General features: G+C 42.7%; 1 protein-coding gene across 2 annotated transcripts in view; it reads left to right on the top strand.

Annotated features, from left to right (window-relative positions):
- Positions 1 to 12790, top strand: part of LOC126475466 (slit homolog 2 protein) — a 643465-nt gene that overhangs the window by 341569 nt on the left and 289106 nt on the right. For both annotated transcript variants that reach the window (XM_050103348.1, XM_050103349.1), the window contains one exon: positions 5681 to 5833. In XM_050103348.1, the coding sequence (XP_049959305.1) occupies positions 5681 to 5833 (153 nt within the window). The remainder of the gene's footprint in view (positions 1 to 5680; positions 5834 to 12790) is intronic.

Below are 12790 nucleotides of genomic sequence, written 5' to 3' on the forward strand. Positions count from 1 at the left end.
GATAAATTCATTTCGTTTCCTTTCAGTTTCATACGTATCCCCAACATTTCAAATACTGCAACACTCATTATAGTCATCCACATTACACAAATACTCAGTGAACATGTAACGAGCGAAGCAGCGTAGTGGTTAGTACACTGGACTCCCATTCTGGAGGATGATACACCAGATTCTCGTTCGCTCATCAGCATTTACGTTTCCTGTTGTTTCTCGATTTCGATGAAAGTCAATGCCTGAATGGTTGCTATGAAAATTCCATTCCTGACTAGTTTGTCCACCTTTGTCCCCGCAATACGAACTGTAGGTCAGCCACTGAAAACTTCTTCATCCACGTGAAGCTGACTCCTACACTTCGTTTTGCAAACGATATTATAGTGAATCATGATGAAATCTCCAGGACCATGGGCGTGCACTTCACAGAGGTCTTAACGCTCCACTCATTACTGGGTATTGGATGATAGACATTTTTCCAAATAGACAGAAGGAGCAGTAAAACAATTAAAAGGATTGACGAATGAAACCCAAGAGGCTCTTTTGTTACCTCTAATAATTCTACGGCTTTCTGCGCCCATCTGTTGTTATTTTACACAGGTCCCCATCGTTGGATGGCGCTCAGAGATGCAGAGAGGACGTCTGCATGCAGGAATTGCGTGCTATTTTAACACTGTTAAACACTGCATTCAGTCGGGAGAATCAATCGTGTGGACAATTTGTTCCTTTTACGAAAGATTGCGAATTCCAGATGTGTACGAAGCCTTTATGGACGATTTAACACAGACTCAGTGATTGCAGGCTCTCTTCCACACAGCTGAAACTTCCCCACTAATTACTGGGCCAACGTGATCATCAAATGATTCAGAAAAAACTCATTCGTTCATTCACTCCAGAACAAAAAAGTCACAAACCTTATTTATGAAGGAAATTGTGTATTCAATCCATCTCCATTACATGTCCAGATCTCCGGCGATTCCACGTCTTAATTATTTTCCGTTTACAGTCTCTTTCTCTTCAAACAAACCGCTAGCGGCACAAATGTTAATTGGCTCGCTTTAGCGAGAAGAAAAGCAAAATATTTATCTCTCAGAAACACGTCAATCCCTCAACAGATACTCCCAGAAGCTGCCCTAGTTAACACGCCAACAACCAAGGAGAATGCATATATACATCTCTGTTATTTCAAAGAATAAACGCACTAGAAAATACTTTGGTGTCGTCGAGCTGTCGCCGCATATGTTACGAGAAAATCAGATCAGATACTTTTCCAAAGTGAATGAATGTGGATGGTTTGATTGACAACGATTAATTGGTGCGTGGTAGAGAGTATTTTCTGTGGGGACATTACACTGTGTCCACCATGGGTCTGGGGTTTGTCACATGAGGGAAAATGTTCGGGAAGTGGAACGTTCAGTGGCTGAGAGGATCACTTTCGTAATGTATTCGACCTGGGCGTAACTGCTGCGTAATTGTTGTTTGTAAAAGGTCACTAATGCAGAGCAAAGCTTCCAGTCAGTTTTACAAGGCTGCCAAGTCGTTTTACGCATGGATTGTACGTGCTTCACCACGTGAATTACGCATCAGACATGGTTGCTCGAAAGTGTGATTGCACAATAGACAACTCTAGACGGTGAGCAAGCTGTGAGCTGCAGAAAGAGAGAGGCGGGTGCGACAGCAAATATTCAGAATCTTAAAGAAATGTAGGTTCGCCTGTGTTGTTGGTAGCGATATTAAGCTGGTCCAGAATGCCTGATAGGGGCAGGCCCGCTACGTACGCTCTAGAAGAGTCCCAGATGGAATGGTGGTCGTTTCAGTGACCGAGCACCACGAAAAGGTGTTGTGAGATGGGCGATAAGCTCTAGTATATCAGCCCTCGTAAGGACGAGCGACGGGGGTCTGTGGTTTTCGTAAAGCGGAAATATAATTCTGGGAAGTCAAATATGGACAGCAGGAGCTTACAGCCGAATATTTCAATGGCATGATCTGGCTATGGACGTTGTCTCGGATGAGCCTCGTTACACACCCGTGAGGCATAGCTCCCTCTCCTGGAGGAAGGTCGTGATGTATTGCGAAAAAGTGTGGGGGATTCTGAACTTACTAGCAGCTGCAGTTCTACCCTAAGAAACCTGATGCTGCATACATTCCATCAAAGAATGGCTGTATTAAAGAATAGCAGATAGTAGTTTCGTTATTGGCGACTTCCTTGGCAGCTTTGGAACGTCTGGTTTTGTATACGTTTGAATACGCGATTCAGAATCAGATGGATTATGTTCCAATACGTGTTGAGGGATTTTAAAATTGTGATGCTGAGCTCATGATCTAAGAACTGTTTGGCCATATCCTGTTATAGTCGTGATGCGGCCAAGACAGTGCCTAACTGACGGACGGTGTCATGGATGCTTCCGTATGACAAATATCTGCTCGGCAACAGTAAGTGAAACCCTCGTTCTCACTCAGATCTCCTGAATATCCCGCTTATCGAGATACACAGGGCATTCTCACGACAAAGCGGCGTGGTCTCCTGTGGAGTTAATGCAACTGGGGAAATGGGCGTGCAGTCTCGCTCTCTATCGCAGTTTACACATTCTGCTGCCCCACTCGATCGAATGTGAGAAATAGAGTATGTAAATTCGTTGTCTACGCCCTTCGTAACTTTATTGATTGCTGTTACGCTCTAATCATACAGATATTCTTAGATTCGCCCCTTGGTCCGCCCATCAAGCAGCCAAGTGGTAACAAAACCGAGTGAGTATTTCAGTATGCGATGGGCTTCTATTCGAAGCGGGTATTCCTAAGTGAGTGTAGCTTCTAAAGGATTTTGGGCCTGGAGCGCACTTACTGTCCCGATTAGGAAAGTTCCATTTCGTAGGCGACATAATTACTTCACTGAACTTGCAGTTGCGTCCACATTTTACTGAATGATGTATAGACTTACCTTAACAAAACTCTTACCTTCCTCCACGCGTAACACTGATTAGCAAGGTGCTGATTGAAAAGATATTATTTCGTTATTTCTTTCCGTTTGTTAGACAAGGCTGAGAGAATTGGTTAGGTGGTCATTGTGATTCGATCCCCTCCTATTGCCGATGATGCGATTATTTCCTCTGGGAGTTCCTGAGACTGGAATAGTAACTCGCCTTAAGTGACTGGTCGCCGGCCGAAGTGGCCGTGCGGTTAAAGGCGCTGCAGTCTGGAATCGCAAGACCGCAACGGTCGCAGGTTCGAATCCTGCCTCGGGCATGGATGTTTGTGATGTCCTTAGGTTAGTTAGGATTAACTAGTTCTAAGTTCTAGGGGACTAATGACCTCAGCAGTTGAGTCCCATAGTGCTCAGAGCCATTTTGACTGGTCACACCTCAGGTGACACCTCTCAAAGTCCAGACGGGAGGGCCTAAGGGCCTATTGGCGATCTGGAAAGTGGCATATCCAGCAGTTACCCCTTCCTTTGTCTTGCTGTTACCAGCGTGTACATGCATGCCTTACCTGTTGACTCAACTGCTGGGAATCACACATTACCTAGTTACTCATTACGGGTCAGATATGTGAACTGACCTTTTAAAATGCACAGACAGGCAGACAGGAGATCAAAGAAACGTCAAAACACGCACGCACAGAAAATGAGTCCCCTAAAGTGTTCTGCTATTTGGACAGCAAAATTACTGACGAAGGCCGAGGTGGGCAGTGTATATAAGGTAGACAATAAGACAAACATTTTTGAGAAACGGAAATATGTGAACTTACTACTATAACATAAGTTTAACTGTTAGTAAGTCATTTCTGGACGTATTTGTGTATACTGTACCCTCGTAAGGAAGTGAAATGTGAACGATGAACAACTCAGAACAGAAGAGAATAGAAGCTTTTGAAATGTCGAACTTCTTCAAACATTGAAGATGAGACAGGTAGATCAGATAACTATTTAGAAAGTACTAAATCTAATTGCGAATAAAAGAATTTTGCTTATGAAGACTATTTCTTGTCAACCTCCGATCGATCGCAGAATTAAAACCACAGTAAAAATGTTATGAAGCTTTGTGCAGATGTGTTGTACAGTGTCTCTAGTACGCCCATCGATCGCGTAACATGGCACTTTTGAGTTATGAGTGGACAGTGTACATGTAGAGATGCTAAGAACAATAGAGCCTTCCATCAAGTATGAAGTGCCTGCTGAGGGATTCCGCCTAATTTCATGCAGCCCACATAACATGACCGTCACGTGTTTCCTTCTTCATGACAGTTGTCCTTCGCACACTGCCGGTGCAAGCAACAACGACGCTGCTGCACCGTTTTCGATGGGAAGTATTTGATAACCCACCGTAGTTGACTCCCTTTGACTTTCATCTCTTCGCTCACATGAGCCATTGGCTTTGAGGACAGCATTTTGGCACAGACAACGAGCTGTAGACCAGCAGTAGACCAGCAAAGGAATTGTCGGAAAGCACAGGCGGCTATGACGAAGGTATTGGGTAGCTGGTATGATGCTACGACATATGTCTGTGTCGAAATGACGACTATGTAAAGAAGCAGCTGCAAGGTGTAGCTGAACGTTGCAAATAAAATATTTCTTATCTTCCTTTTTTTTTTCAAAAGTGATGGGAGATTGAAAACAAACCCTCGTATAACTTAACTAAAAGAAGGGATTAGTTGATATAACACATCTTGAAGCATCAAGGAATCTTCAATTTGGTAATGGAGGAAAGTTCTGGAGGGATAAAAATTGCAGAGGAAGACCGAGTTTGGCTACAGTAAGCAGTTTCAAATAGACGTAGCTTGTAATAGATGTGTGTCCGAAAAGTTCGTAGACTGAGTTTATTCCTAGTGTATAAATGATGTCAGCGTAATAAGTACGGTGGCAGCTTAAACTAATAAAACAGAAGTTGTGTGTATGAACATTCAGTTGGGAGTGAGAAGTGTGAACATGTGGCTAATTTGTCAACGTTATGGTATCAAAAATCGCCATGGAGCAACATCTCTAAAACAAATGTTCAAGAAATTCTCCAGAACGTTTTGAAGAATAGAAAAACGTGGGCAATATTTGTCCTGCACACTTGCCTATTTATCAAACAGCGACGAGTGGATTTTTCCTGTGACTTGATTGTGATGCAATACGCGGACAGTTCTTTTCTGAAAAAAAGACGTCACGAGTGATTTTGGTGTAATCAGTACAAACGACTAAAAAACGAAAAAGTGCAAAAATTCATATGAAAGGAGAACATTTTGACGACATAGACGATATTTAAATCAGTGTGTGGAGCGAATTGCACAAATCTGACAGTTTCACATGGTTGTATGAAGTTTCTGTGCGTGTGGAGTGGAGGAGGGCAAGTGAGACTATGTCGAACACCCAAAACATTATAGCTATCTTAACGTTTCTCTATTTTTTATTAATCCAGTCTAGAAACTTTTTTGGAATGTTGAGGTATATTACCCTGGATAGTTCCATCATACAAATTTTCGGACTGCAGATCACAACAGCAATATTATTTTTAGGGTCGCAATTTAGATACACACAAGTGTATAACTGATCTTTGCTATAATCAAAATAAAACTGCTCTGAATAGCTACTCGTTGTAAACAGTATCCCTCCAAACTTAATTGTCAATGGTGAAGTGTCCACCAGTACTGACGGACCACATTAATGAGGCCAGAAGATATGTTTATCTTAGTTTCTCCATTCTGCTTGCAGGGCTGAGGAGTCTGGACTCTCTGGGCTTGGCGCACAACATGCTGAAGGAGGTGCCGGGTCGCGTCTTCTCCCACCTGACGCTGCTGAACTCACTGGAATTGGATGGCAACCAAATCACTCACATCGATCCTGAAGCTTTCGCTGGACTTGAAGGTAAGTTTCCACACGCATTTGCGTTTCAGCACCAGTGCCTACAGTTAATCCAAACGCCTTCTCCAGAACAACTCAAGATTCGATATTGACTAATAACATTTTGCAATAAAGAGATAGTCAGTACAAAAAAAACCGCATTTAATCACAATTCTTTGGACGTTCATTACACTCCTGCCCTGAGGTAGTTTATTCGCGAACCGTGTGTGCTATCAAAAACAAAAACAAACACCATTCTAACAGGCCTTAAAGGCCCAATGGTACCAACCGCCTGTCGTGTTATTTTCAGCCCTTAGGCATACTGGATGCGGATACAGAGGGGCAGGCACACTACTCTTCCGGTCGTTGTCAGTTTTCGTAACAGGTATCACTACTTCTCAGTCAAGTCACTCCTCCACTAGCGTCACAAAGGCTGAGTCCTCTCCACTTGCCACAGCCAACCCGGACGGTGACCCATCCAAGTGCTAGCCACGCCCAAGAGCGCTTAACATCAGTTATCTGATGGGAACCGGTGTTACCACTGCGCCAAGGCCGTAGGCTGCGTGCACTACCAAGTCCTGTAGAAAGAGTGTCGGCCTCTGAAAAGCAACACAAAAGTTCTCGCATACATCCACTTGCAGCTTTTCTTTATTCAGAAACTTTGTAGCGCAACACTCACCTTAACGGTTGTGCACACAAGGAAAGTGGGTTACCTGTGCAGTGGCTGCCAGCTTGGGCGACACGAAACAGCACGGAGAACATCCCAGTGTTATACTGGGTCAACACACAGTGGCAGCCGGGTGGCTCCACCAACGGCGGCGGACAGACGCCACCTGCCTAGCCAGAATGAAAAAAACATTTTTTACCCACTTCAGCATGGCAGGTGGCCAACACGCTAAACTGCACATTGGAGGCATGTGCAGGTTGGCTGCTCTAATCTTTCTCAAACGATCATTCAGAAACTATTTGCAAAAAATTTTTGATTCTTTCGTTACGTACAGCCTCATAGGTCAGCTAATTACTATGATATTTGGAAATTAGGTAATCACTGTACAAAATTCGGATGATTCGCGGTAAAAAATAGTAGTAGCCATGAGTTTATGTTTGGTGCACATAAGGTTATACATTGCTGTGTGTGAAATGTTGCTAATATTGAATTTCTCTTTACGTTTGGGGGGAGGATTATATCATTCTCCAACCTCGAGAAACTGTATTTTATGTGGTACGCTCTCTGCCGCTCGCTTGCACTGCATTACAGCAAGAATAATTCATTCACAATATCTATCAAATTTCGTAAAGGTTTTAGGATATCAAAACGACTTTTAGGCAAATGATAGCACACAAAAATTTCTTTTTTGACATGTGGATGATATGCAAACCGTTTTTACTGTCATGGTAGAAGTAACTACTGTCTTTTCAATGGAACAAAATACTTTTTAAGGCCGCTGATACCTGATGAAAGGGAAATTTTTTTGGTATGTAACAACCTAAGTGAGCATGTTTCCTTATACTGGCAATGATCTTTTTACAAGATAATTTTAACTACAATCAGAATTCTCTTGAAATCCTTCCCTCACCCGAGCTTGCGCTCCGTCTCTAATGACCTCGTTGTCGACGGGACGTTAAACACTAATCTCCTCCTCTTCTCCTCCTCAACGAGAAACACCTAACATGGTGAGGATCGTCTGACTTTCAGATCACAGTTTTAGGCATTATTTCCAATTTTTGCGATACAGCCTGCTACAGGTTTCAGCATCTGTGACTTTCATTGGATTTCATATCTTAATGTCGCAAAGGTCTAGTGACATAACGTCATTTGTTTTTGATAAAATGCTCAATTCAATAATCATCCTCTGCTCCGACATTAATTCTACATCTATGCCCCAGTGGTAAGACATTAGTTACCACGTTCATAAGAATACTGCCAGAACACAGGATGACGCGGCTTTATTTGGAATTCTTATTCGTCGTTGAAGATTTTTATTTTACAGTGCTCCCAATAGATCTTTTACTCAAAATACCGTTTTATTTGCTTTTGCCGCTCGACGTGCAAACAAGGGGTATTATTTCCATGGAAAATAATGGCGTCGGGCAGCTACAAAAGCAAAGGTTTAACATCCTGTCGAAGACGAGGTAGTTAGAGACGAAGTACGAACATGCATGAGGACAGGGAAGAAAATCAGCTGTATCTTCTTGCACACGGGCCACACCTTCATTGGTATAGAATGATTTACAGAAACCACGATAAAAGTAGAGCTTGATTCCTTCCGCAATCTTCATCAACAACATACTTCTTTTAGAGTGTATTTTGCACTCTGCATTAAAGGCTTTGAAACTTCATGGCAGATTAAAACTGTTGCCCAGACCGATATCCGAGCTCGAAACGTTTACCTTTTGCAAACAAATGTTCCCCGACCGACCTATCCAGTACGAGTCGCGACGCACCCTCACAGCCTTACTTCCGCCAGTTCCTCTCTCCAGCCCTCCAGACTACACAGAAGTTCGAGTCTCCCTCCGGCATACAGTCTTAATCTTCAAGGATATCTTAATCAGCCCACACTCCGATGCAGTATGGAAGATTCATTCTGGAAAGAATCGCCTACGCCGTGGCTAAGCCAGTTCTTCGTACTATCCTTTCTTTCGGTTGTGCTAGACCGACAAGTCATGCAGGAGAACTTCTGATGCTTGTAAGTTAGTAGGGCGATATAAGGGGAAGTGGGGAAGATGGGTCGCGAGTCCTGGCGGGCATTTCAGTCGATGAGCACTTGCCCGTGAAAAGCAAAAGTTCCGAGATAGAATCTCCGTCTGGGACGCAGTTTTAATCTGACTGGGTATAGTTTAACATAAACTTTGTTGTTTTTTAACATTGAGAGGGTAAAAAAATTAAAACCATAGAAAATGTCTATTGAACCAAAGTCATATGCTCGGACTAGTGGAAATTGTATGAGAGGCATATTAGAGAATAAGTTACTTTTCAATTAAATACCTTATACTTACAGTTCGTTACACATCATTACTTGAGACCCAGGAAACTGAATGTTGTAAAAATTAATTCAGTTCTGGAATTACATCCACATCTATAACTACCTCTACGTATGCTGTCCGCAGGTCACCTTGTGGTGCTTAATGGAGTGTACCTTCTACCACTACAATTAATTTTCTTTCCTGTTCCACTTGCAAATAGAGTCAGGGAAGAAGACTGTCTATATGCCTCCATACGAACTCTAATTTCCCTGTCTTCGTAGTCGTTACGCAAAATATACCTTAGCGGCAGTAGAATCGTTTTGCAGTCAAACACAAATGCAACTTCTCTAAATTTTTTCAGTAGTGTTTTGCGAAAAGAACGTTGCCTTCCGTCCAGGGATTCCTATTTGAGTTCACAAAGCGTCTCCCTAATACTCTTGCGTTGATCAAACCTACCGGTCTTCTCGTGCCTCTCTCCTCCCCCTCCTCCTCCTCCTCCACCCCTCCCCCCCCCCCTCTCTCTCTCTCTCTCTCTCTCTCTTTTTTGACGTCGTAATCAAGGCACTTTACTAAGGGGGAGCGGCGTCTACGCACAAGTTTGACCATCCTGATATACTTCTTCCGTGCTTCCCCTATATCCCAGCGTGGTAATATCGCAATTTCGTTACTTCATATCCGTCGTTACTTCATATCCGTCACTAATGATCTGCCCTATTTACTTGCCCAGTGAATTCACTGCGAGCACTATCTGTATTGTGTCGACGCCTGCCTGACAATAAATCGTAACACTGACAGCAGAAAAATATAAAAGCAAAGCAGCGCAATTAGTGTAACAACCAGTTCAGGTGAGCAGCTCTTGGTGAAAAAGCTGACAAATTAGATTACGAAATCTACCGAACTGACGACTCTCAGGAAATCTACATTCGTGATCGATGTTAACCCAGGTAAGGAACTGGTGTTCCAGCTACAGGTAGCTATGACGAAAGCTTCTGCCGAAGAAATCTTTCGTAACCCAGCAATTGGCTTCGAAGGAGAAAAAGGTGGCAGCTTTTCTATCCTCGCTAAAACTCAGCGCACAGGTTTTACAACGGACAATACTTTATTTCTGTTACCACCGAATGAGGATTATAAAACAGTGAGTAAAACAGGTTTCGTCTCGGTTTTTAATTTTTAAAAAATATGAAAAGAGCAAGATATGCGATGTTGTAATATTAAGTACATGGGCTAAGTGTAAGTTAAGTAAGCTGGCAGCGGGTACTACAAAGCTGATAAGCCTACATAAGCTTCCTAGCGTAGTACTCGCGACGTGACCTGAAGATGACGCTGTCGTTAGTACTGCTGCTTGAAACGAACGAAATATTCTACGCAAACACCGTGCAGTGTATGGCGGAGTGTATTTTGTACTGATTTCGTGTTTTGTATCATTCCCGTGTGAAGCAAGGGATATATATCAATGTTTATAGTCGCGTAGCCAAAGTTATTTGGTTCTACGTTGCCATGCGCCGACTCACGCTTTCACTGAGGAGGACAAGACTCCGAATCGACGATAGTTCTCTTTAAAGGGGCTCAATAATATTTTGTGCCAATGAACTTTGAACTTCAGTTATGTTTGATGATAAAGATAAGAAAATTTCCGTCTCTTGCAACCGAACTTTATTCTTCAGTGCGAGACATGTTTCGTCGATTCATGTTACGCATCTTGGGTGATCTGTAATACGTACTGTTGTGGTTGGCAGGAGAGCCAATACCGTTTTACTAAAGGAGGCCGAAATCCACGCGTATTAGCTCACGCAGGCTGGCGTGAGGTCTGGAACAGGACAAGGAAATTAGAATTTAGAAAAACTGACGTAGCTGGTGGAATACTTAACTTTAATCCATTAATGATGAACGACGCTCTCGACGATACATGATTCACAATATCAATGGTAACTGATAATGGCGCCTTGCTAGGTCGTAGCAAATGACGTAGCTGAAGGCTATGCTAAACTATCGTCTCGGCAAATGAGAACGTAAGTAGGCAGTGAACCATCGCTAGAAAAGTCGGCTGTACAACTGGGGCGAGTGCTAGGAAGTCTCTCTAGACCTGCCGTGTGGCGGCGCTCGGTCTGCAATCACTGATAGTGGCAACACGCGGGTCCGACGTATACTAATGGACCGCGGCCGATTTAAAGGCTACCACCTAGCAAGTGTGGTGTCTGGCGGTGACACCACACGTACAATTATATTTAATTGTACTTATTTGGATATGAGATCTGTTGTGATTCTTTGGCAGTTTTGGATGTAGCTATTTCTATTTACAATTATATGGCTCTGTTCTTTAATTGTATTTATTTCTGCCGGCCGAGGTGGTCTCGCGGTTCTAGGCGCTCAGTCCGGAACTGCGCGATTGCTACGGTCGCAGGTTCGAATCCTGCCTCGGGCATGGATGTGTGTGATGTCCTTAGGTTAGTTAGGTTTAAGTAGTTGTAAGTTCTAGGGGACTGATGACCACTGATGTTAAGTCCCATAGTGCTCAGAGCCATTTTTTTGTATTTATTTCTGTGATTTTTTCTACAGTATATGTGCTAAATTCAAATTTTCTTCCACTAAACCACATATGCTATACTATACTAAACTACATATGCACTTGTTCACATGCTTTAGAGATGACTGAGGAGTCATGGAAACTGACTGAGCGATCATTATAAATGTAGATAAGTGTTCTCCTTGAAAAAATTAATGAGTAAATATTAAGCTAGCAATAGCACATCAATAGCAGCTATGTACAGTAACTAATTGGGCAGCAGGTTCATTGAAAGTAACAGCTTTCCTTCTAATTTACATGAAGACATGTGGCTGACGCAAGAACGAATAGAAGTAAGTTGTATAATGTATAGTGGCAGTTTCTTGTTAGTACAGAGACAGATTATCAGTTCCATACACTTCATTGGTGTACAGTATCTGATCAGAATATCTGCACAACTCTATATAATGCAGAATTGATCAATGAATGTCGCAAGAGGTGAAGACGCGACAACGAAGGAAGGCGAGTAGTACTGTGTTGCCAGTACAGAAGCACTAACAGCACAATGGGTCGGTCAGAAAAAGTCAGTGACTTCGAGCGTGGACAGATCACCAGATATCACCTGACAAGGGAACCTCCCCATCGCACCCCCCTCAGATTTCGTTATAAGTTGGCACAGTGGATAGGTCTTAAAAAACTGAACACAGATCAATCGAGAAAACAGGAAGAAGTTGTGTGGAACTATGAAAAAAATAAGCAAAATATACAAACTGAGTAGTCCATGCGAAGATAGCAAACATCAAGCATAAGCAGATCGCAGGAGCGCCGTGGTCCCGTGGTTAGCGTGAGCAACTGCGGCACGAGAGGACCTTGGTTCAAGTCTCCCCTCGAGCGAAAAATTTTTCTTTATTTTCGCAAAGTTATGATCTGTCCATTCGTTCATTGACGTCTCTGTTCACTGTAATAAGTTTAGTGTCTGTGTTTTTCGACCGCACCGCAAAACCGTGCGATTAGTAGACGAAAGGACGTGACTCTTCAATGAGAACCGAAAACATTTGATCGCAAGGTCATAGGTCAACCGATTCCTCCACAGGAAAACACGTCTGATATATTCTATACGACACTGGTGACGGCATGTGCGTCACATGACAGGAATATGTTGTCGACCCACATAACTTGTACACTTGGCGAATGGGTAAAAACATTCTTCTACGTTGCCCGATTTAGGTTTTCTTGTGGATGTGATAATTACTCCCAAAAAAGTGATGAAAACGTAAGAGTTTGTCACATAAACTGCAACAAATGAATCCAACAGTTTCACAGTCGCTCACTTTTCCTTGTGCTCTGTTAAAACATATGTTTTTAACGTTTTCAAATTTTTCCGTGTGTAGACCGTCAAATCCTGCATATGTCCAAGTAAATCTGAACATGTCCTGGAATTTTGGAGAGCGAAGTTGATTATGTGTGAGTGCCTGAATTTTGATAATTGTCTGAAAATAAAAAATTGAAATTTT

Source organism: Schistocerca serialis, chromosome 4 (assembly GCF_023864345.2).
Source record: "Schistocerca serialis cubense isolate TAMUIC-IGC-003099 chromosome 4, iqSchSeri2.2, whole genome shotgun sequence".
In the NCBI taxonomy this organism is placed as follows: domain Eukaryota; kingdom Metazoa; phylum Arthropoda; class Insecta; order Orthoptera; family Acrididae; genus Schistocerca; species Schistocerca serialis.